Here is a 25,726-nt window from a genome sequence, read left to right as displayed (position 1 = left end):
CCCTGGCTGGATAAACAGTAAATGAGGAATAGATATATTTGCTCATTATTCTTCAAATGTATCCCCACTGGTAGAAGATAATTTAGATGGCTGTAGAAGTCCCAGTTAGCTAAAGATATGAAATCTGAGATTAGATGACCAGGAGCTAAATGGCTTACCACCCCCACCTCCCACCATGTGATGCTGGTTGGGCAAACTTAATCCCTCAATTTTTGTCACTGGTGATATAGGGATAATGACAATACCTACAGATGCTATATGCTCATTAGCTTTACAATTTGATTAACATCTTATACCTCTTGGAGAACCTTTACAAAATGGCAATCACTATAATAACAGTCTAATTTACAGGTTATAATTCAAATTATCATTTCTAGTCTCATCATATAAACTACTTCTAACTATATCTGCATATCTGTAATCCCATCACTTGGGAGACTGAGGCAGGAGAATCACTGTGGAGTTCAAGGCCATCCTGGCTATTACTCTCCCTTCTCATTTTATATATCAATCAGGCAACACTTTAAACAAAGGCAAATAAATACCTTACCTCACGGGAACGGCCTTAGGCATGGTACTGATATTATTCATTTGATATTTAGGCTTATCTGCATGGATAGAGAAAGTTTCAACTCCACTGTCAAACTCAGGAGGCTGGGCTGTACTATGGGCTTTCATAAGAGTCTTTGGGGAAGTGGGAGTTTTTGAAGACAATTCAGGCTTATGTACAGTTTCACTTGGCAAAAGATTATGGTTGAATTTGGGACTTTCAAATTTGCGTTCAAATGGCCGGGCAGAACTTGTGTACGGCTTTGGTGTGAATCGGTTGTAGGCTGGAGTGATGGTTTTCTGAGTCTGTTCAGCTCCATTAACTGGAGCCCTCTCTGGGAAACTCTTCTGAGGATAGAAAGTCTGAGCAGAGTCTTCCCGGGCTGGCGGTCTGAACGTCGTTGGCTTACTCTGAGATGGGGGTGGGTCTGGCTTGGACATGTATGAGTTCTGAAAATCCAGCGATACTGAATTGCCTAAAAAACAAACATACACACATTTAAAAAATGTTCTGGAATTCATTTTAACACCCCTTTCTTTCTTGGCATAATGTGTCCTGTTACTGAAGTGAAGTCTGGGTCCTGTCTGATGATGGAAGTCACAAGTTGTAGTATATATATCCTGCTGCCTCAAAAATTACTATCCATCAAAAATTAGAAACAGAATGACCAATTTGGTTGTAGGAAACACATAAGTATTGAAAACACATCCTTAAACGAAGTGTTAAGAAAAACAAAGGTCCTGCAGCCACACACTGGGAGAAGATACTCAGAAAATGTGTAAGTGGTCCTCAGTATTAATATTCCGGGAAGACGTGCAGAGTATCCATCTCTCTGTAAGCACAGGAGTAAAACTCCAGGCACTGTGCAATAAGATCCTGGCCTGGCCATCAGGGAAATGTGAACTAAAACAAGGACAAACTAATCATCAAAGGGGAAAACAGCAAAGCTGCTGGAGCAGCACAAGACAGAAACACACAAGTCCTATGGAATCATGGGAAAAGAAGTGCTGCTCTAAAAAAACGCCAGGTCTTTGGTTCTGTTTTAAAGAAAAGATAAAGCAGGAAAGACGGAAATGGGCCCAACTCTTTGATGAAGCTAGTGCAACACCAGACACAGTTTCATAATAAACCAGACCAAGCTGTTTCAGGAAAGCTGCTCATGAATATGGATAATGTAACCATATGAAGATAGTAAGGTTAAAAAAAAATCAGATAATTTGAGAAAAAAGTTTTTAATTTTAACCCCACCCCCTGCCCCATACAAGGTCTCTCTGTGTAGCCCTAGCTGCCCTGGAACTGACTCTGTAGACCAGGCTGGACTCACACAAAGAGAGCTCTGTCCCCCAAGTGCTGGGATTAAAGGTGTGTTCTACCATCATCTGGCGGCTTATAATATGTGTGTGACTGCATGTATGTTCACTAGGTATGTAACTGGTGCCTGAGGAGGTCAGGTATGCTGGAGACTTTGAAAATGAAGTTACAGGTAGTTGAGGGTTGCCTGATGCGATGCCAGGTGCCAAACCAAGGTCAGCAGTAAGAGCGGCAAATGCCATTAAACACTGAGCCATCTCTCCAGCTCACGACAGTAAAGTACTCAACAAACTGCTTTGGCAAACTAAGAAGAAGCTGTGATGAAAAGCACCTAGTAAAACAAACCAGTACTAACAAAACCCTACAGCTAGTGCCACTCAAGGGAAAAGGAGCTTTTCTTCCTTAAGAGGAACCAACAAAACATGTCTGTCTTTATCATTTGTTTCTTTTTCCTTGAGAAAATCTCTCAACTGTGCACAAATTTGCTGTGTAGCTCAGGCTGGCCTTTAGAGGCATGAACCAGAGGCACGCACCTCATATAGCTGAAAACCTTCAACTTGACTCCCATCTAATAGAGAAGTACTAACAAATGTCAAGAACAGAATGGATAAATTGCATTACTATTGAGCTATTCAAATGAGTAAGCTAGATTTGCCGAGATTTAGATTTTACTGAAGGATAAAAACATAAGCTATTTTCTGTGTCCAACTATATGGCTTTCTTATGTCCATATTTTAAGATGGAGCATAACAAATTTTACAAAGCAATATACAAATATTTAAAATTATATCTTATTTGTGTGTGTGTATGTGCTGGCATGCACAGACCACTGTCAGCAGAGAACTGGCCGGAATCAGTTCTTTCCTTCTCTTATGTGGGTTCCAGGGTTCAAATTTATAGTCAGGCTCCTTGAAGCACATTCATCTGCTGAGCCACCTCCCTGACCCTCAAGAATTGAAATTGAAGTAACAAGTCAACAGGTACTGCTTTCAAAACCATTTGGAGATAGGCATAAAATTAAGCTATGTTTTAAAAAAAGAAAAGAAAAGATACACTTAGAAGGCAGAGGCAGGAGGCTCTCTGTGAATTTGAGGCCAGTCTGGGCTACAGAGTGAGTCCAGGACAGGCTCCAAATCTACACAGAGAAACCCCCCCCCAAAAAAAAAAAAACCAAAAAATTCATTTAGCTACAATGCTCATCCAATATAGTGGTCATTTATATAAACAGTAGATAATATACACAAAACATTTTCTTTTATTTTCTGTGAGATTTACTATGTAGTCCTGGCTGGCTTGGAACTTACTCTGTAGACCACGGTGGCCTTAAACTCAGATCCATCTGCCTCTGCCCCCAGAGTGCAAGAATTAAAGGCATGAGCTGCCATGCCTTGATGAGATGTATTTTCAACCCAATCTTTAGGTTTTCACTGTTACCACCCCAAACACGTTTTGGGCATTTTTCTTAAAACATTAAAATGATCTAAACTTTAAAACTTAAGAATTTAACTTCATAAACATTAATTACTCTTGCAGTAATATGTCAACTTGTTAACTTCCTACCTTCCCCCTGAGCGCCCTTGGGATGTATGTGGAGAGAAGAGCTGGACATAGGCGGAGCTGGTTGGGTGTACTGTGAGGGCAATGGAGGAGGAGGAGGCGTGGCTTGGATTGGATCATAGCGTTTCTCACCGAACGATCTATCCACAGCATCAGTTTCAGGTTTTCCCCTGTTTAAAAGAAAAAAAAGAAGAAATTCCAATATTGGAAAATGAACTCAATTACAAAACAAGACGCCATTTCTAAAATATCCTTTAAAAAAAGTATCTAGAAATGTCACAGTTCATTCTCATGAGTATAGGTAGCTATTCTACCAAATATACAAACAAATTCATCAGCACACGAAAGTCAAGACAGCACAGATACTTGAGAATATTAGTAAAACACCCAGAGGATATCAATTAAAAGGCGGATGAAATTTTGGGTATACTTTTTAATGTGTGATATTTATAAAAATAGTAGATTTAAGGAAGTTTTGCAAATATTTTGAGAAATGTTATTTTGGCACAAACCTTCCTTAAACTCACTTCTAATTTAGTGTTAGGTACAAATTCTTGGTGTCAGGCATATTCACAGTGCTATGACACATGATGCCACAGACCCAAGTTTGGCAAGCTTTTCCAGTGAAGACCAGATAAATGGCCTTGCCCTTTGAGCAATGGGGCCTCTGACACAGCTATTCAACTTAGCTGTTATCAGGCAAAATTAGACACCGTCAATCAATAGATGGGCAGAGCTGTGCTCCAGTAAGACTGGAAAAAAACAGGACAGCTTTAAAATCTGCCCCGGTTTCCTGCTCTTTTGCTCTGTTAAATGACTGCTAGAGTAACAGACACTGCTCTACTTTACAAGGTTTGTCTAGTAAAAGTGTGCCATGTATTCTTATTTTTTTAAATTGCCAATTGTTAATAAGTAACACATAAAATGTAAACAAATGAATCTAAATAGACCCATAATTCAACACTGCCATCTGAGCCTTACTGCAGAGTGCCAAGCTGCACTGGCATTATGTGCACAGACAATAACATGGATCTGAAAGGTATATTGGTTTTCATATAATATTTTTATTGAAAAAATCTAGTTTTATGATTAGCTTTAAAATTAGTTGGTACCCTGCTTACACATATTAGTCTTAAATATTGAAAGAAGACACTGAGATAGGAAAGTGCACATAATGCCAATGTCACAGTGAGGGACATCTCATGGAACAGCCTCACATCAATGCCAATCTTACCACTTGATGTTCCTTTTCAAGTAGTCATAGCTAGTGTAAGAGCCAAGAAATCTAGGTGATGGCAAAGCAAGCGCAATAGAAAAACGAAAGAAAACGGTCAATCTAACTAAGATTTACAGCAAATAGCACTCAAATGTCATTTCAAAATATTAACCAACATCCACAATCTTAACATAATTTGCTTCATAAAAGAACATACAACTAACTCTCATTTAGCCAAAGGAAACGGCAATATATTAACACATATTTAACTTAGTTATGCCCTGCCTGACCACCCACCCCACGTATTTTAGCTGCTGGCACCATAGACAATGCATCTGTGTTCCACACAACTGTAGCTTCTGCTCACCTACGACACAGCAGTAATAGTGAGCAAAGAAATGAGCCAGGATAGGGTGTAGCTCTGGAGGGTATCTGCCTATCACACCTGAGGTCCTATCTAGGCTGGGCTCAACACCAAACACCACGCAATAATGAAAGGGAAAAGCGGTTGGTCGGTGGTGACGTACAACTTTAATCCCAGTAGAGGCAGGTGGATCTCTTGAGTTCGAGGTCAGCCTGGCCTGGTCTACAGAGTTCTAAGACAGTACAAAGAGAAACCCTGTCTCAAAAAACCAGAGAGAGAAAGAAGAAAGAGGGAGAGAGAGAAATGAAGAAAGACAATGAGCAATAATTGTGTCATAATTGATAGATTCTGGGTTAAACAAATCACAATGAAAGAAAAGCTGTATAGAAGTGGCGTGAAGAGAAGGGACACAGCATGACGGGTACACCTTACTAAAGACGAACTGGCAAATCTGCAAACACATGGACCTTTTCACACAGCTATGATCAACTATGTTCCTTTTCTTTCTAGCAAGCCCTCATCCATTCTCAGCAGTAAGGTACTGTGTTGAGGAGACACTTATTTGTCAAACTGCCATGTAACAACACTCACAGCTTCTCTCCTCTAAGAATGTCACTTAACAACAACTAAAAAGTACCACCTGCCATCAATCTACCACCTACACTTAGTTCTCAGAAAGTAAAATGGCAAAATAGTCACTATCCATTTCATTCAATGGCAAAATTTACCTGTGAAAATATTAACACTGGCTCCTCCCAATTTATGGGGTGGATGACCGATGCATTGTATCTTTTACTGAGCTTCATTAATTCAATAAATACTGTATTCTAAGTAGCGTTTTAGACCCTGTCTAAAAGTTGTATAATACAAGTAACTAAATTTTCACTCTAAAAAAAAAAGAAGAAGAAAGAAAGAAAACTGACACTTTTCAAGCCAGACCTAATGGTACACGCCTTTGATTCCAGCACTTGGGAGGCAGAGGCAGTCACATGAGTTCGAAGCCAGCTTGTTCTACACAGTAAGTTCCAGAGATACACAGTAAGACCCTGTCTCAAAACATGAAGCAGCAACAATAGCAATAACAAAAAGCTAAAAAACAGCTTCTCATCTGATTCACTGGCAAATTTAGACCTAAATGTATTTTTCAAGGCGATATCCTATCTATCAGGAATGTAAAAAGGTACAGTATCTCTTTATATCACTTGGCCTTCTTCTAACAGGAATTAAGAGTTTAGCAGGACACTTAAAAAATGATCACCTCTGGTTCAAGAAGGCACTTGGACTTTGTCTGCTGCAAAGTCAGAAAACCTGAGGTCAATCTTCCCATCCCCCTTCACCTAGACCCACACAAAAAGAAAAGAACCAACTCCCAAAAACTGTTCTATGGTCTTCATGTGTACACTGTGGTGCACCCACTTCTCTCAAAAAAATAAATGCAGAGGTGCTTTTTTTTCTTTTATTGGTTTTTCAAGGCAAGGTTTCTCTGTAGCTTTGGAGCCTGGCTTGTTTTGTTTTTTTTTAAGACACATTTAAAATTAATACTACTTGGGGCTAGAGAAATGGCTCAGCAGTTATGAACACTTGCTGGTCTTGTAGCAGACCCTGGGTTCAGTTCCTAGCAGCCATAGAGTGGTTCATAACCATGTAATTTCAATTCCAAGGTATCTGATGCTCCCTTCTGATTTCTGTGAGCACCAGGTGCACACATGCACATGTATGGTGTACATACATACATAAGCAAAAGATCCATACACAATTTTTTTTTAAAAAAAAAGATAATTTAAAAATACAACTATAGAATACTCTTTGCCTTACCAAGACCTGAGCTTACTAGACTTGATCCTGTCTGGCTCCTAAGCAGGCTCCATCTGGTGCTATGCTGGAAAACTAGATCATTTAATGCACTCTCCGCCGCAATGTGCATCTGTATTTCTCACAAACTGTTTTCTTCAATAGAAACAAAGATTTAAAGAGATTGCAATATTCTAGATCTTTACTAATGATGCCTTGGGAAACCCAAGTAACTAAATTGGGTCTTCAATGCTACAAGTTTCAAAATCCTTTTTTTTTTGTTTGTTTTTCTTTTTTTTTTCAAGACAAGGTTCCTCTGTGGCTTTGAACTTTGAAGCCTGCCCTGAAACTAACTCTTGTAAGACCAGGCTGGCCTCGAACTCACAGAGATCCGCCTGCTTCTGCCTCCCAAGTGCTGGGATTAGAGGGGTGCGCCACCACTGCCTGGCTCAAAATACATTTTAAAACAACTTCCTTTAGCACTACATATAAAACAATTTCAGGTAACTCCAGGTGTGAGTTCACTGAAAATGTACATACCTATAATCCTGGGCACAAAACTCTTCTGTGATGGCTTGTCTGAACCAGAGTTCCATTTATTTAATTAAAAAAGACTAAGCTAGGGGGCTGGAGAGATGACTCTGTGGTTAAGAACACTGGTTGTCCTGCCAGAGGACTCGGGTTCAATTCCTAGCAGCCACATGAAAGTTCATGTCTGTAACTCAGTTCCTGGGAATCTGACACCCTAACACAAGAGCACATAAAATAAAAATTAATAATAATAATAAAAAAAACTAAGCTGGGTCCACTAGAAATTTGTTTTCAGTCGAAATGGAATGCCGGTCACTTCCTGCAGTAAAGTTTATCAGGCAAAGAACGTAGTCCTTCCCTGAATTTAGACACTCTCAAGCATTTCTTGGATCCGACCTTCTAGACTATCTGCCTTTTGACTTAGGATTGCTTGGGCAGCTTCCACAAATTTATAAACAAATTCCTTTGTGACAAAACGCAACTGTTTTTGTTTCTATGGGTGTGGTTTTGAGGCGGCATGAGTCCACTGGTGCCTGTGTGGGACAGTACCAAACTCTCAGGAACAAAGTCTGTCAGGGCCCCCAGAGATGCACCAACAGCAGGAAGCACAAATCCACCACACAGAAGGCAAGAGAGAGAAGAGAGAAGCAGACAGAGAAAAAGACTAAGAACTAAGGAACTTGCCATTTCATCTCACCTGATCTTTGTAAAGCTGAACTACAAGTATCCAAGAACACCCCAAGCTCCAAAATAAGAAAAAGACAAGTTCTTCCTTATCTTCATGAAAACAAAACCAAAACCAAAAAAAAAAAAAAAAAAAAATCTGAGTATTTCCTCTCTGTGACCCCCTTACCTACCTACTTTTATGTCTTAAAGACAACAACAGAAATAAGGAAAGGACCACCATCAAATGTAGGGTGCAGCTCAACTGCAGGTCTTCAGTTCACTCTTGTCACCAAAACAATGAACCTTAGCAACTTTCCTTATGTCAGAACTCTGCGTGTCTGATGTCAGGGTTACGAGCAAAACCATATACCAGAGCCTCTAGAAAGTAGCAGAGCACGGAGCAAGGCATGTGCTAACTTCCTTAGTACCTGGACGCTATCTGGTTAACTCGACATTATACAACTAGAACTCCCTGCTTCATCTTAGTTTTAAAGTTAAATCTCGGGTCAGACAACTTACTTTGAGGAATAACTAGAAAAATTTGGCTGACTCTGAGAATGAACTGGTTTAGCAGGCTCTGGGTGATGGCTGGCAGGAATATGTGCAGGAGGCTTGGTCTCAAAACTTCTTCGGTCAAAATAGGAGAGCTGTTTCCGGTAATATTCTTCATCCTCTTCAGGGTCATAATGATTTGATCGAACAATGTCTTCAGGTGGCTTTACTTGAGGTTTCTGAGGCTCTGGGAGCCTGATAATGAGAATAAGCAAAACAAACTGTGAGATATTTATTTTATAAAGACAATGGAAAATAAAAATCTTGATTCTCCCCTCCTTTGTCTGTGTGTACAGACTGAGGTCAACCTCAGAGTCGTTCTTCAGTAGTGGTCTACCTTGTTTTGTTTTTGTACTTTCATCTTTTTACAGACAGTTGTGACTCTTTGGGTTTTAATGGTTTTGTCAACAATTAGCATTTATATTCTAAAATAACACATTCACGCTGCATATGCAAATACTGGTTCCTTCTGCCTTGGAGTACCTTAGGACAACTTAGTAAACTCAATGATTATCTGTGAAGGGGTTCCACTGGAGTGACTAACACAGAACTTTTTATGCATACTCCCTAAATGAATGATTTTAGTGATTTAAACCAGGTTGAGTGTGTTTCCACTCCTGCAAACAATTCACACTCTGAATGTACTTAAAATGGAGAAAACAATATGCTTTTAAAATTTAAAAACTTTTGTTTCAATAATTTGCTATAAAAACACAAACAACTTTTCCACAGATTTTTTTTTCCCTAAAAAATTTTTTCCACTAAAGCTGTCACAGGGGCACACGAGAACTTCTGAGCCTCTCCCAGGTTGATCAGGAAAGCTGGCTCTTTAGCTTGGGGAGTAAGCTCCTCTTCCCCTCCATCAGACTCATGCCTGAGCACACCCACCTGTAAAGTGTTTTGTCATGCTCACTAAATTGACTCTGAGGAAGAGGTTTGGGGCCAGCGAGGGAAGCACTTGGAGGTTTAGATGCTACTTCTGGAGGCTGCAGAGAACAAGAAAGAGATAGTTAACAAGAAAGTATCATTAAAAGAAAGCAGACAGCTATGAAATATCTGAACTCTACTACTGTACCTAAAGACCCAGGCTACAAAGACAAGGACTTTTACCTTAAAGCTGGCAGTGTCATTCACATCTTTCTTGTTCTCCAAAGATGCAGATCTTTTGTTTTCAAACATCTTGACTCTGGTGAGCACAGACTGTGGTTTCATTGCTGGATCCTCCTCTTCTTCAGTTAGTGTTGGGGGTGGAGGCTGTGGTTTGGTAGTTGAGGCCAGAATTTCTGGCTTCTGTTGCGAGGAAGGTATCAGAGGAGGAACAACTGCAGCACCATGGAGCGGCTCATAGTGGCCTGTTTTGGAGGTAAATCCCTGTGGCGGTACTTGCTCATAACTTCGTGAGTACTGGTCAAAGTACGGCTTGGGCTCAGATGACTTAGGACCTGAGGAAGAATAGGGTTGAGCTTCTGCCCTGTATCTGTTGTGCACCTCATATCCAGAAGTTGACTGTTCTTCGTGTCGGAGGGTAGAGGTTCGAGGCAACTGTTCATAGCGTAGTCTATTGTCATATGACAGAGAGGCTGGTTCTTCAAAACGTGGGAAATAACCTCTTTCTGAAGGCTCTTCAGGATGCTGTCTGGAGTCCAGGTCTCGAGGATGCTGATTATCAAAAGAAGGCCGTGGCTGGTAGGGCTGTTTGTCATCATAATACGACCACTGGTCTTCATAAGTAGGGATTCGATCTTCATATCGTAGGCGATGGTCATAGTTTCGTGAAAACTGGTCTGTGTAGCCTGAGGAGTCATACCTGTGTGCAGGCTGCTCAAGGTCTCTGCTGGCTTGTTTTTCTATGTATGGAAGCTGGGGTTCATAGGCCAGATTTGGTTCTTTATCTGGCCTCTGCCCTGGGTGACCAAGAGCAGGTTGTTTTAAAATATGGTTTTGTCTCATCATTTCTTCAGGATATGGCTCCTTCCTAAACACCTGCATAAAAAAATCCATATTTGAGGACAAAGGCTTCCTTATAATTCTGTTCTATTTTTATTAGGCAATGACAAGTATTAAGTTATGACTTTAAGATGTGAATGGTATACCCTACCATTTCTGATTGGGACAGATTAGGAAATAGCTCAAGTGGAAGCTGACAACTTACACTGCAGGTAAGAGTGCTTATGCTTTAGCTTGTACCACCAAAAAGTAGGGAAAGCTAATTATTCATTTAGCAGAAAACTAATTTACTGAATGACTGATTCTATTTGATTTTGATACTGTAGATAAAAATCACAAAGAAAATTTATGGCCACCATAATTTATATAAACATAGAAATGTAACGCTGAGTCTCAAGTATGTAGGAAAGAATTCTAGAACATACTAAAATCAAAATTAAAAGTAATAAATATTGAAGCACAAATCCTAAAAGGCTTGGTCTCAAATAATCAATATACCATTCGAAGCCATGCAAACTACAACACTGAAATGATTTGTCTTGTTGGAAAGCATTAAAGTGTATAAAGCCCAGTTTAAAAAAAAAAAGAAAAAGGCAGAAGGAAAACTTAAAGGGCGAAGCAGTACTAATCATGTGCCAGGTGGATGGAGAGCAACAAATCAGTGCAGCACTGCAGCACAGGTACCTCTGTCGGCTCTACATGCGGCGACAATGATGATCCTTCATCTCTGAGCACCATGTCAGCTGTCTCAGCACTTGGTGCTCCTAAAGAATCAGCCTGTGATGATGCGTGCGAGGTAGGAGGGGCTGGAGTGAGCTCCTCCCGTCTGACACTGGCATTAGCTAACTTTACATTAGGGTTAGCTGCAGAGGCTGGTGGTGCTGGGTTCGTTTCAGGCGAAAGGTAAGGGACTGGAGATGAGGCTTCTGCTTTCTGTGAAGTGTTTAAAATGTTTTAAATATAGTGTTTCTGGCTATTACTAACCTGCTGCACAATTAATAATGACTGGTAGACATTAAGTGTGCTAATTAACAATGTTCACTATGACGTCATGTGCTAGTTTTGCTGAAAATTTCAATATAATGCTGTGTAAGATGAACGCAGAAAAATCAGAAAAAAAGCCCTTGGTACTCTCGATCTGAAATTCAAGATTAAGTTGTAATCTGAGGCAGAAAGGTATATTCTTTAACTTATCACCACATTCTTAAACCTCATAATGCACCTCTAACTAAAAGCGCCGAAGGCTTGCTGCTTACCTGTTGAGAGGCTGTCTTAAGTCCAGGGGAGTCTATTCTATGAATAGGTTGTGGCTGCGCTTGTGGTGCATAAGGAGGATATGTTTGGTTTTCATGATGCATTCCAGAGGAATCCTCTCTTACAGGCTCAGAGGACCGTGTAATGGCAGACTCCGGTGGAGTCCCCACCTCATCATTAAGAGTTTCATCTAGTTCTTGATCAGTGTAGGCCCCGCCTTCTGTATCTGTGTCTTCATAGTCAGAAGTGTGTCTACTGTCCGTGCTATACATTGAGTACTCACTACCTGGGGCTGACAGGTAGGACAGACGATCATCATGCAAATCAAGGTCATCACTTGTAGCACCATCCGCCTGGGTCAAATAAAAGTAAATCAAAAATTTTATTCAGTAGTTCTTTAAGAGATGACCTTTATTTTACAAGAGAGATTGAAAAGAATATTTTTCTTTGGAGAAATCGTTATCTATTTCTTGAAATTTCTGATGAGGAAAGTCAAGAAGATTGTACAAGCACACATGCAGATACACATAGCGTCCCGAGATCAGAAGGGCCTGGATGATCAAACAGTGGCTGACTAGCTAGGACAAATCTAGCGCACAGCCACAGAGAACAGGAAGGAACTCTGGCATGACACACAGTTATAAACCTAGTCACTAGCTTTTCATCCAAAAGCAAGGCGAAGAAAGAGAATGCTATTAAACCAAGCTCACACAAACAAGGGCACACTGACGGAACAGTACTTGTGAGAACAACTATGAAAATAAACCCACAGTAAGCTGAGTAAGAAATACTGTATTTATAGTTAGGAAGCAGATTTTGTTTTTGCATTGGCATGTAGCCTCTAAAGCTTCTATGACACAGAAAGGCATCACCTGCAGGGCGGCCATCTTGGTTAAGAAGACACTCTTTTCACAGAAGTAGTAACCGATGGATGAAAAAGGAAAACTGTCACACTTTCCTTCTGTAAGTGACTAAGACTTGAGTTAATTCCTGACAGGCTCTGAGCTTCAGAGCAGATCAGAGAGTAAATGAGAAGCACATGAGGGAAGGGAACTACTGGTTGTAATCAGCAGACTCACAGGATACCAGTTTGAAACCAGTACTAGGATTAAACAGCAGTCTCGGAAGATCTTGCATGAGAAGTGATGCAATTAGAATCCTGAATCACAAGGATTTCTTCCATTCCAGCAGGGACTACTCTGTGAGAAGTGCTGAGATTCATTCTCTAGGCAGACGCACTAAGAGTAACTATCAGGTGTGGTGTGGCTCTGTGAACCGGCTATGCCAAGATCATGACCTTGGGAGCCAGATCTCCTCAACAGTGCTTTTCACATCCTCACTTGCTTCAGTGAGACTGACCTCAAACACTGCCCTGCTGGTAAGACGAGGGAAGGCTCTGTCAGGCTAAGGGCAGAGCACCCCGGGCTGTGCTTGGTTACAGGAGACTCTCTCCCACTGATCTCTAACGTCTATAATGACTACTGCTGAAGAGAAGTGTTCTTGCCATCTATTCTAATCATAACCTGCTGGGAAGGATTTAAAGCTTGCAGAAGAAGCACAGAATCCATTGATCTATCTAGCTTCTTGAAATACAGAAGTGAGCAAGAGCCATGGCTATTCTGAAGTAGGAAATATTATATCTTAATATTAAGAAAATCTCAGGATGATGTTTCTTGATTTCACAGGGAAAATAAGAGTGTGTCAGATCTTACAAAAATGTAACTTTGTGGCAATTAAGTCAAAATTGTTAATTCAGGAAAGTTGGTGAAAATAAAAAATTTATTTTCTTCAACAATCTGTTCATTCTGATAAAACATATTTTGGATGGAAGGGGCAGAAGAGAAACCAAGTCTGATTTGAGTTGGAATGACTTCTCTGATTTACAAAATGCATCAAACCAGGTAATATTAAATGTTGTATCTTTTCTTATATAAAAAGTTGGGGTATTATTTTATTTTAAAACCAAGCTAAATATATAAAACTATTACAAAGAGAAACTATTGAAAATTAAGATTTGTGACTTAAAAACTTATAGGACAGGCAGGTGTGTCTAACTGTGCATCTGGGGAATAACAAATGTTCAGACTAATTTTAAGAATTCAGCTCAAGAGTGAAGGGTATCAGCACTCTCCTTGGCACAGGCTGCTAGGAGAGCTGTGCGGCTGCAGATGATTAGCATGAAGACTCAATCCCTCCATCAGCTGCACCGAGTAAGCCTCGGTGTGCTGTAAAGCGGCACAGTGACTTTCCTATCAGTGTCCAAGCTGACAGGTGGGTCACTCATGTGGCCCATTATGTCCTCTGCACAGTCCATCTCCCAAAGTGGTGCACAATGAGAACAATTATGATTCTGATGCTTTTTTATAGGTAAGAACAATCATGTTACCTCTAGCTGTAAACGTTTAGCAATTTTTCTTGCAGAGGTCACATGTTTCTGGATAGGGACTCACTAAGCATGCAGCATGCATGGCCAGAGCATCTGCACAGTAGCCAGGCAGAGGAAGGGAGGGGCATGCAGGAGCAAAACACGAAACTCAAAACAACAAGGCAACAGAAAAACTTAACTGAAAACAAGGCAAAAACCCAGAGGGACTCTTAATATTCCCTAACAATCACATGAATCTGACAAAGGCAGAAGACTTTAAAAACAAAGACTCCTTTAACAGTGTACCTTGAGGAAGCAACTGTCTCTCCAAACAAATAAATACAACTTTCCCATCCAAGACTGCTATATACCAGGCTAACAACAGAAAGCAGCTACTTTTAACTAGCCATCGGGTATATGTAAAACCAAAATTCAAAGTTAGAAAAAGATCACGAATTTGTTTATTATTTTCCAGTTGGTTTGTAGTACAGATGTTAAAGGTAGGTGCCACTGGGGGAGGTGGAGAGAATTCCTATGGTAAAATGTGAGGGCACAGAGTTAATTTTCAGTATTTCCTAGAACTTTCATGGGCTGGTGGTTCCTACAACACTCCGGACAGCCATCGGGGGCGGTGTTTCCCATACACTGCCTGTCTTCACAGAAAGCCCTCCTCACTCAGGCTATAAATCCCTTTCCCTTCAGGGGAAGAAACTGAAGCCAAGTTCAAAGCTGTCTCTCCCCAGCCAGCCAGGGACAGAGTCAGGTAAGCCTTTAACAGAGAGCCGCAATAGACTAGTCACTTGGTTAAACAGGGGCTGTAACAAGCTTTCCGCTTTCTAACTGCTACACACAAATGATAAAACATGTTATAAAGGCTAGCTTTTCCAAAATTACTTACAACTATTTAGCTAGTAAGAAAAGAGTGGCAACTCAAAGGCATTTACCTTAGTTGTGAAATTTAACAAGTATAAAAAGTAATAGGAGGCTCCATACCTTCCCCTCAGAGACCCACACCAGCTGATTCTGTTGCTGCTGAATGGCTTCTTTCAGGGCACCGTACCAACCATCATTCATGGAATTTAAGTTAATTGTAGCTGCAAATGAATGAACAATGTAGTTTTATGGTTAGAACATGGCCACAAGGGAGGAGAGATCACCCAACTCTGTCTATCAGCAGTCTGAGGAATATAACTATTTCAAGTTTTTAGTTAGGCATTCATTACACTTTTCCTTTCAACCAAATATTTTAGCTTTTAAATCAATAGTAAGCTCTCTAAGCAGAGATCATAAAAGCATCAGCATTCTAATAACATACTCACTTGTAAAAAGATGGTGATTATTTTTACGAAGTTTATGAGATCGTTCATATAGTTTCCTGGCACTTTTCCGAGACTCTGGACATAACCTCATCCTCATTGTTTTCACGCCTTGCTTAGAGTCAGGGTTAAGGAACACAACAATTGGATACCACTGGGCATAATTAAGACGATCAACTGCATTTGGTGTTACATCTAATAAAGCGTGTTTGTCCTAGAGACAGGAAGGAAAATACATATGAAAATACAAAACATTCTCTTCTGAAAAAGTCACAGGCTCTACTATACTTCAGTATTAGTTGAACCTTGTGATTGCTATGACTCAGGAGCACTTATTAAAAAATTGTAATGCGAAGTTAATTCAGTAATATCCAGTCCAACTAAAAAAACAAACTTTTCATCAGTTATTTTTAAAACTCAGCTACAACGTTTGTAAGCTAAGTATTACCCTTGCTCAGGCTGTCAAAGTCAGAGCAACAGCTTAATGTTCCTGGCATCTCCTTCCATACACAAACACTCTGAAGTGCACTGCTACAACAGACTGCCAATTACATCCAAACACCACCATTCTTATAGCAACGAAGGCTCTACTGATGTTGATCAGGACTATATTCTTGAAAGAATTAATGCTTTTCTACAGAAAGGGCTTAATTTTCTTAGACTACACCAGTAATTATGTTTGGAAAATTCCCCTTTGTTAAAAATTAAATCTCCTCATCAAAAACATAACCTTTACTGTTTATAAAGAACGGGTTAACTTGTAATAACTTACTTGATCTATGATTTGCTTTATTGTATGAAGGCGAATAATGCCAGAGCTACGATGGTCAGTTCCAGCATCTCGTGGTTCACTTTCTATTCATGAAGACAGAACAAAAACATCATATTTCCATTGGTTAGATCAGATCAGAATTTCTCAAGAACTGGGCATACAGACATGCTAGAATAACACCTGGTTGTGGGCTGTGCTGTACACTGGAGCATGTTTAGCAGTATGCATTCTATCCACTAGAGGTCAGTAGCAAGTCATCAGGGAAAGCCCCAATTCATCTACTGTAAAAAGCAAAAATGCTTCCATCACAAAGGGTGGAAACTGCTAAAGAGGTACTCCCTGTCCTGGGAAGACTTGCCTATACCAGGTCAGACAATGTTTCCTAACAGAACCAGGATTAATAGAAGCCAGACGAGGCACTTGCTTTGGGAGAAAAACTAAGGAGGCATCCCCCAAGAACTTCAGTAATCAAGGTAAATATTTTGATGTGGTACTTAAAAAAAAAAAAAGCCACAGTAAAAAATAAATAAAGGGTAACATCACAAAATTATAAGCTAAACAATAAATAAGTAGAACATAAATAAAAAGTTATTTAATAAATAAATACCTTACCAGAGATGATAATTTTAAAAATTATATTGACTACTTTGCTTTTATAACCAAGAGAGCGAAATTGTAATAAATTATTTGCTACAAACAAAATATGTAAACATTTTCTTTTAATCTGAGTTTTAAAATTCTTACTTTTTCTTCAGTTCCTTCTACTCCATTAATATTCTGAGGGAAAAATAGGTCCTAAAAATTCCTGAGCTTAAGGGCTTAAGGATGCTTTTTCCCCTGCTATTGTATAAGGCTTAGTTTCCCACCATCCTCCGCAGTGACACAAAAATTATGGTCTCATCTGTGTGGTACCCTGACATGGGGAGGCTACTGCACAAACCAGTCAGCCCTAACAGGCTGAGACCAGCAGTAATGCTACAGCAGTAAATGGCCTCACTCACAGGAACAGCCGTAGCACTGAGGCTATCAGGCGCCAGAGATGAAGCTCAGAGGCAGCCTAAGCGTCATCCTGGGAGCCCTCTCTCCTCCCTCATAATAATATGTCTGACGCGGCTGGGGATCAGTCTCCAAACAGCCACCAAAGAGGTCTACAGTGACACGTGTGACTCTGGACAGAGGGAAACAGGAACGGGAGGGAAGAGGCTCTGGGGTCTCAGAGTGGAAAAGGCAGAGGTCTGGAAGGACCACAGGCTCCAAGGAACAAGTAATGTCAGAGGAGCTTCACAGGGGACAGGGCAAGAAAAGACCCACAAGACGTGTCTAAGAGCAGTCAGTCAGCTGCGACTTTCAGTTGAGGGACCTGCTTCTAGCCCTTAACTCAAGAGCATTTCTGAGCTGGGCAGTGGTGGTACAGGCCTTTAATCCCAGCACTCGGGAGGTAAAGGCAGGCAGATCTCTATGAGTTTGAGGTCAGCCTGGTCTAAGCTCCAGGACAAGCTCCAAAGCTACAGAGAAATCCTGTCTTGAAAAACCAAAGAAGAACATTTCTAACCAGGCTCTCTGAATCCTCGTGTGTATGTGTGTGCGATGTCATGTGTGTAGATCAATGTACTATCCTAAACATACTAAGTATTTAATATAGAAATATACTAAAGCCAAGTTTTGGAAACCTTCACACTTGCTTTCCTTCAATTTAAATAAAATCTACAAACTTGGTTCTTGACCAAAAGATTTCTAAAAAAAGTGAATGGGAAAATATCTTTTAATCTGCTCAAATTTTATTATCACTTGTCTGAATTTAGGAAACAAGTATCTTCACTAAATTTCATCAAAAGCACTGGGCAGTGGTGACGCACTCCTTTAATCCCAGCATTTAGGAGGCAGAGGCAGATGGATCTCTGTGAGTCGGAGGTCAGCCTGGTCTACAGAGTGAGTTTCAGGACAGGTGAAGATGCACAGAGAAACCCTGTCTCTAACCTCTGCCCCCCCCAACCCAAATCATCAAAACAAATGAAAAGCAATACAAAAAAAATGTAATGTGCTAATTGTCTAATGTTGTAAACTTTAAAATGTCAATGAGAATCTCAAAACAAAAGACGGTGGGCAGATGTAATGTTCATATCCTATGGTTTCTTCCTTCCTATAGAAAATCCGAAATAAGTATGGGAGAAGTCATATCCCCGCATAAATAAATCACTGAGAAACATGACAGAATCTATACACAAAAAAAAAAGTAGTTAAGGACTTTGCTAACTAACTCACCCTCTGAGGAGTGGACGGAGGGGGGAAGTGGGAGGACAGAAGGGAGGGGGGAATTGGGATGGATATGTAAAATAAAGATTGTTAAAAAAAAAAGTAGTCAAGTCATGAGGTGCAAGAAAAACAATAAAAAGAAAATATTCTAATATTTATTGAAGAGAAAAAGAAAAATTCTAAAATAGCACAAAATCAAACCTTGAAAATATAAAGGATAGAAGAAATTATAATGAGGTGGAATTGGGGGTGGTGATAACATATGTCAAAATTGTTTAATTTTCACAATGAGTGAAAATGTGAGGAAACTGCAGTTTCAGTTTTCACATATAATTTAAAGCAAGCCAAGGGGTTATGATCAAGTGTGTCTATTTCACCCACCATGACTGATCCTCAGAGAATGGAGCGGCACGCACTAGTGTGCAGAGCAGTGCCTCCTCACTGTCAGGTGGGCCTACTGGCAAACGTCACCCTGCCTACACATTTCTGTAGTGGTGACTAAAAATCAGTGCATTCAGTCACAAAGGGCTGAGATGAAGGCCATGCTTTGCCATCACTAGCGGTCATCAAAGGGAAAATTAAACCTAACAGGCACGCAGCAATGCTTACACAACCACACTAAGGCACTAACCAGACTGCTCAACTTCAAAATAGGTACTGATCCTTTGCTCTCAGCCTCACTGTAGGCAGTTTTCACAGGAGAAACAGTCCTTCAGACAGGGAACTGGAGAACAAACACAACCCTCTGCCTTTCTTCCAAATTAAAACAACATAAAGTGCAAAATTCTCAAAAAAGTTGTATTTTTGTGAGGCTGTTCAGAATTTTGTGAGACTTTTGAGGGAATTTTTAGACAAACAAAAGAAACACTCTGCAGCCTATTAAAGGTCAGTGCTGTTCCCGAGTCTACTGGAGGTTGGGGCTGAGCCCGAGTCTACTGGAGGTCAGGGCTAGCCCACATCTACTCACTTGCAATCTGATAAATATCTGGTTCTTCTCTCGCCAATTTTTCTCTGGCAACGTCAGCAATTGGTCCAAAGATGGTTACAGGTCTCAGGAATCCAGCTGGAGAGAAATTAGGTGAAAAAATTAAAAAATGATGATGACATGGTTTATAATCTTCACTTTCTCAAACATGCTGCCATGGAAAGACAGACATTATGGTAGAGGAATGAACTACCTTCTCGAAGAACAACCCTTTCATAAGCTGGGAACTTGGTCTGAACTGGCTGAGCTGACAAGTCCTCTCTGCTTTTTCGAAGATTTCTCTTGGAGCTACGAAGCCCTCGAAATCTCCAGAAGTCAGCTCGGTCTCCGCCTGCTGTTTTTGGAAGTGTGTACTGTACACTGGCTAACTGCTCAGCTCTAATAAAGAAAAAAGAAACATAAACAAAAGTATTTAAAAGGCAGCAAGGAAAAAAAGCCACAATGAAATGAAATGGAATATCAAAATTCGGGATAGAATGTCACATGCAATTCATATCTCAACATTTTTAACAAAATAGTTTACATAAACTGATTAAGTTAGTTACGACTATAGTGAGCAAACATAATGAAGAGTATGAATTTGTAGTCCCCAAATTCTTCAATGAGACTAAAAGCATCTATCATCACTTATTTAATTCACAGTATAAGGATTTCCAAGTGTTCATACCTGTTTTTATTGGGGATGATGCCTCGTTCTACCTCCTTATGATTTTTGCCAATTCGAATGGCAAGCCAAGAGCCCAACTTTCCATTGTACAAGGTATCCACAACACGGAACACTTCTCCTTTGTTAAAACTAAGTCCATAGGGAGACTCCTTTTCATATTCAAAATGAGTTCTAATATAGAATGAATCTCCTACATCTGATTCTACAATGCGACGATATACTAAGAAATCAAAAGAAACATATTAATCAATACTTACTGGGATAAAACATTTAATTTGCAGAGAAGACATTATGTGAAGATGTTCCTGCTAATGCTCATGTCAACATACAATACCCAATCAGTGTTCAATTCTCACTGTGTCTGGAACTACTTCATCTCATTGTTGTTTAACATTACCTCATAAAATGGTCCCTCCATTCTGCACATGATAAAATGATACAGAAAAAGATGAATATGTTCCATTTCTGCTCCTGTTATAGTGTCTAATGATCTGTAAATGTTCCAAAGAGCAATTTACTCCCCAACTCTGCCAGGAGACTTTGGTTGTTCCAACTGAACAATGCTAGGCTGTGTGTGGTTCATTCCTATAATCCCAGCACTCGGGAAGGTAGACAGGAGGATCAGGTACTCAAGATCAACTAACTTCTTCAACACAATAAGTTCCAGGCTAACTGGGCCACATGAAACACTCCACCTCAAAAATGGAGTGTGCTGAAGCAGGCAGGGGAATGTACTACAGCTTTTCCTCTACTGTATGGATGCGAGACACAGTCTGAAATATCGAACAACAAACAGGGTGGCCCCCAAACATGAGTACCTAAAACAAAAACAAGACCCCTCAATTTTCAATGAAAAACTATCAGAAAAAGTTTAAAATGGTTATTAACAATTCTGTGTATTGCTTAGAAAAAATACTAGTACAAAACTTAGATGCTATCTACATATACTTTCAGATAATTCCATTAACTAATAAAACAAATATTCCTCTGTGACTTATAAAAGATTGGCTGGCATTTGACTTAAATCATAATGTCATAAACACTGGTCCTATTTATTTTGCTCTGTTAATGAGTATAGTGTAGACTGCAGAACCTTAAATAAATAAAATTAACTGCCTGAGATTAACAAACTCAATCATTACTGGGAATGATTTATTCTGCACTATATTTTTTAACAGGTTGTCTTGTTTGAGACAAGGTCTCAGCACGTGGTCTTGTCTGTCCTGGAACTTACTGTGTAGACCAGCCTGGCTTGAATCACAGATATCCACTTACCTTTGCCAATCAAGTACTGAGATAAAATGTCTAAATCATCATACCAGGTTGAATTTTTGGGGGGAAACGATCATGCCTGGCTTTGAACTCGTGATCCTCTTGTACCAGGCTCCCGAGGGCTGGGATTATAGGCGTGCTACCACACCTGGCCTTATTTACTTTGAACAACTTATTTAATTTGAACGAGTCAATCCCTCTTAAAGGCCCCCAACTTCTATATGCTAATTCTCCCCATTTCAGACAGTTATCTCACCATCCTTCTTCTTCTGCGCCAATATGGTCACTTCTTCACCTTTAGGGAGGTCGAGAAGGAAAAGGACGGCCTCTTCTCTTATAATATTTGTGAAATCTACATTGTTCACCTATTAAAATAAAAATTTTACAAATTTAAGCTAGCTGTTTTTAGGAATATAAATGTGTTTATTTACTCAGGAAAGTATTTTCAAAGTCTAATTTGACAATACTATATATTTAACAGGGCAGGCTCTTTTTTCATCTTTGGAGAGTATAACATTTTCTAATTTAAAATAAACAGACACAAAGTAATAAAAAGGTGAGTAAAAATGTAAATTCAGAGCATTTATACTGTAACCTGATATTTATAATAATCTGTTACAAATCTAACCAATTTAGACGCAAAATGACAATGTATATTTACCACTTAAAATCTCTAGATTTAAAATTCTATATTCCTTCTACATATAGGTAACTTTTTTTTTTTTTACTAACTGCTGAAAAGGAAATGACATACCCACAAAACAATCAGAAAGACAGTGTATGTATTATGGTGCCCTTGTAACAAGCAGCATTGTAGGGGTGGCTCTGAGTCTCAAGTCAATATTTACTTAGATTAGTAAATTCCTCCATTCCAAAATGAAGTTGAAATGAAATTATACAATTTTCACCAGTAACTGTGCAGGACTACAAACAGTAGAAACTTTCTCCTACTATCTTTTGGAATTTCTTCTCCACTAATAATAGCAGCAACAACATTAACAAAAAGGCCAAAAGGCAAATAGTCAAAATGCACTACTTACTTTCATTGCAAAACCCAAAGTGAGTATTAAGAAGCTGCCCTTAGATGATGTATTCCCCATTTACCTCAAAAAGGACCATGGGATAGTAAGAAAATAAGTGCTGGAATTTCTAGTCAGTCAGCATTATCATCATATTGCGTTCAAATGTGACGTAAGTGCAATGAGGACAAGAGATATATTCCCAGGAGGAACCTAATACAGTGTCAAGAGAGAATGCTAAGTCAGAGATGAGGCAAGACTTTTTGACATGCTTAACTTTGAAGGGAAAGGAGGACTAGAGGAATGCAGCCACAGGGACAGGGAGCTGTACCAGGTGAAAAGACTCTGGCTGCGGGCTGCTTGCTTGAGATGAAGGTCAAGCAATAAAGGTGCAGGCAACACTGATATGGTCCCAAATTACAGAAGTGAAGGCACCAGGAGCATCAGTTACATGACAGAATCTCAGGGAGCTTCTTTGAGGATTGACACGCAAATGCTTCTAAGAAACGATAGAAAACATGAAACAAAGTTGACACTGGTCAGTGATAACCAGGAAAACTCAGATTGGGTAGTGGCTAAAGTCATACTGCAGGGCCACAGTGACTTAAAAAACAAAACAAAACAAAACAAAAACAAAGAAAAACAAAGGCAAGGAAGGAACTCAACCACCCCTTGAATGAGTCAACAGCAAAAGGGAGAAATAGACACTGAAGAACCAGACAGAATCAGAGGAGGGAAAGAGAAGAGGTGGACAAAGCTGCAAGACTATAGAGCAGATGGGAGACTCAATTCAGCACAGGGAGGAGGAGGCTGAAAGCAAGAGAGAGACCATACTGGAGGCAGCAAAGAGAGAAGATACGGAAACAGGAAATATACAACCCACACCGGATAGGATGATGTTCTGATTTAAAAACTGGAACAGAGTTTACCAACCAGATCGAATACATAAAAATATTTGGATTCTCTAAAAAGAGAAGTAAGAAATAGATGAAGACACCATCATTACTAGGAACACAGCCAAGGAAAGGAAAGGGAGAGAAGAGGAGAAACACACGTTGGAAATTACATCTAGCCCCTGTTCTCCTGACTTTTGTCACTGACCACCTTCCATGTGGGGTTTGAAAGTTCAAAGCCAAGCAAGTTACAGATCTGCCCAATATATCCCATCCTCCTGGATATGAGCCATGATCTGAAATATGGTCCGAGAGGCCAGAACTACAATGACAACCACACACTCCCATGGGAAAATAAAACCCAAAATTACTGGTCGAAGTTGTGGTCTCTGGCAGTCCTGACAGCTCAAATGTTTAACTGGACTTTTAAAAGACTATTTGGTAGACAGTATAGGGATCTAAAACTTAGTTTCCTTTTAGGTTCTGTGAACACCAATGACCAATAAAACATCACTAACAACTAATAAAGCAGCAAACAAGAGAAAAGGTAGAATGGCAGGTGACCAGTCTAACACAAGCTAGATCTTATCAGTTCGTAATGTGAAACTTAAGTGGTTCAAGAGACTGTACACAAATTATATTCTAATCACAACGGTCAGTCTGTTATGCCTGGCATCTGGTGATCTAAGACTTTTGAATCCACATAAGATGACATACTGACATACCCTGAGAATTTGATCACCTTCCTCTAAGCCTTCTTTGGCTGCAGGGCTATCTTCTAGAACGCCAGCTACAAATATTCCGACATCATTTCCACCAGCTAGTCGCAAACCCACACTATCTCCTTTTCTGAATTTTACCAGTTTCATGCTGGGCCTGTTAAAACAGATATTTCATTTCAAACAGTTAAAAGTCACAGCAGGCTGCTACAGCAACAACTACATTCAGAAAGGAATAAAGGACCATCATTTCTAAAGTCCCCTACATAGCACTCATTTATTGGATAAAACCTAGTATTAGAATCCAAAACCAGATTTAATAAACTTGCTAATTTCCTATTAGAAAGTAAGTTTTGAAATATCTAAATTTGACAGAGAAATAATACTTTATACGATTACTTTATAATTTCTTTACAAAAATATTTTCCCTATTCTTGAGAAAATATATGACAAATTCCCAATGCTAAAAAAAAAAAACAAAAAGCACTTTTCTATCACTAGATAAATGAAAGTCTCATTTAATCTAAGTTAAAAAAAACTGATGCATAAAATTCAGTACTTTTCTTAATATGACAAAATGTATAAGCAGAGTCTGTTACAATCCCTACAACCAATAGGCAGTGAATTTAAATTTGCTCATTGGTGGGTTGCTGTTAGTTCCATTAACCTGTAGCTCTTTTTAACTTTGAAATAATAAGAACACTAGATTATTCCGTATTTCTCAATTAGACCTACATCCATATCTGCCTCTTTTCCCCTCTATTATAGAAGCAGGGAGCAAACACTTAAAACACAAAGAATAGCCAGCAGAGAAGACGCTGGGGAATGTGTGCCACACTGCTGGGTAAGCTCTCGTCATCTCTACATTCCTCAAGAACTATCTCCTCACTCTCATTATTCTCAATATAAAGTGTATACAAAAGAGGTCTTTCCTCTTGCTATGTTAAAACAATTACCAAATTATCAGAATCTAACACAAAATAAACTACAGTCACATACACGAACAAACGAATTGAGGGAGAATCCTAGTCCTCTCAAACCAACTACTCAAAAGCTGCAATAGCTTTTATAATACTCATCACTGATTTAATCTGGTTTTCTTCCTTTTCTTTTTCTTTTAATTAAAAAAACAAAATCAAAAACAAACAAACAAACAAACAAAACGGAGTCTCACTGTATAGCCCTGGCTGCCTTAGAACTCACTCTGTAGACTGACCTCCAAATCAGAGAAATCTGCCTGCCTGCTTCCTAACTGCTGGGATTAAAGACTTGCCACTATGCCTGGTTATCTTTTTGTTTTTTAACCTGGAATGAACCAGCTAGGCATAAAAGTCAAAAGGCCATAGGCTGGACAGATCACACACAGTCAGGACTTCTGACACCCTTGGCCCAGCCCTGAAAGCATTTATCAGATGTGTTTGTAGATGGTCTGAGTCCTCTGGTTGTGTTGGTGTCCTATTTACTAACCAACTCAAAGTTATCTCCTGGATCCCTCACCCAAAAGAACAGATACACAGATCTTTTAAATATTTTCTTGAAAAGCCTCCTCCTCCTCTAATCCTGACTAGTTCAGAATCTCATAAAGTGGCTGACTGGATCTGAGCTCAGATAAAATCTGGCTTTTGAAAAGCAATGTTAGACCACGGTTTCGGGAAAATGACATGTTTTATATTCTGCCCTTTCTGTACTGTATAAACTATATGCAGCAACAAAACCTATCTATTTT

The 25,726-nt window shown here is 39.6% G+C and overlaps 1 protein-coding gene across 9 annotated transcripts in view; it reads right to left on the bottom strand.

Moving 5' to 3' along the window:
• Nucleotides 1–25,726, bottom strand: part of Tjp1 (tight junction protein 1) — a 249,004-nt gene that overhangs the window by 6,216 nt on the left and 217,062 nt on the right. For 4 of the 9 annotated variants that reach the window (XM_085682663.2, XM_085682664.2, XM_085682665.2 and 1 more), the window contains 15 exons: nucleotides 24,007–24,157; nucleotides 21,626–21,734; nucleotides 20,098–20,317; nucleotides 19,624–19,808; nucleotides 19,413–19,508; nucleotides 16,193–16,275; nucleotides 15,424–15,634; nucleotides 15,098–15,198; nucleotides 11,742–12,092; nucleotides 11,170–11,418; nucleotides 9,649–10,521; nucleotides 9,427–9,524; nucleotides 8,506–8,733; nucleotides 3,422–3,588; nucleotides 551–1,025 (listed from right to left, as the gene is read on the bottom strand). In XM_085682663.2, the coding sequence (XP_085538789.2) occupies nucleotides 551–1,025; nucleotides 3,422–3,588; nucleotides 8,506–8,733; nucleotides 9,427–9,524; nucleotides 9,649–10,521; nucleotides 11,170–11,418; nucleotides 11,742–12,092; nucleotides 15,098–15,198; nucleotides 15,424–15,634; nucleotides 16,193–16,275; nucleotides 19,413–19,508; nucleotides 19,624–19,808; nucleotides 20,098–20,317; nucleotides 21,626–21,734; nucleotides 24,007–24,157 (3,597 nt within the window). Of the gene's footprint in view, nucleotides 1–550; nucleotides 1,026–3,421; nucleotides 3,589–8,505; nucleotides 8,734–9,426; nucleotides 9,525–9,648; nucleotides 10,528–11,169; nucleotides 11,419–11,741; nucleotides 12,093–15,097; nucleotides 15,199–15,423; nucleotides 15,635–16,192; nucleotides 16,276–19,412; nucleotides 19,509–19,623; nucleotides 19,809–20,097; nucleotides 20,318–21,625; nucleotides 21,735–24,006; nucleotides 24,158–25,726 lie in introns of those variants that run through there. The other 5 variants (XM_085682666.2, XM_085682668.2, XM_085682669.2 and 2 more) reach the window with 2 other exon arrangements.

Source organism: Myodes glareolus, chromosome 24 (assembly GCF_982192425.1).
Source record: "Myodes glareolus chromosome 24, mMyoGla1.1, whole genome shotgun sequence".
NCBI classification, from domain to species: Eukaryota; Metazoa; Chordata; class Mammalia; order Rodentia; family Cricetidae; genus Myodes; species Myodes glareolus.
This window is presented reverse-complemented; position numbering and strand designations above follow the sequence as displayed.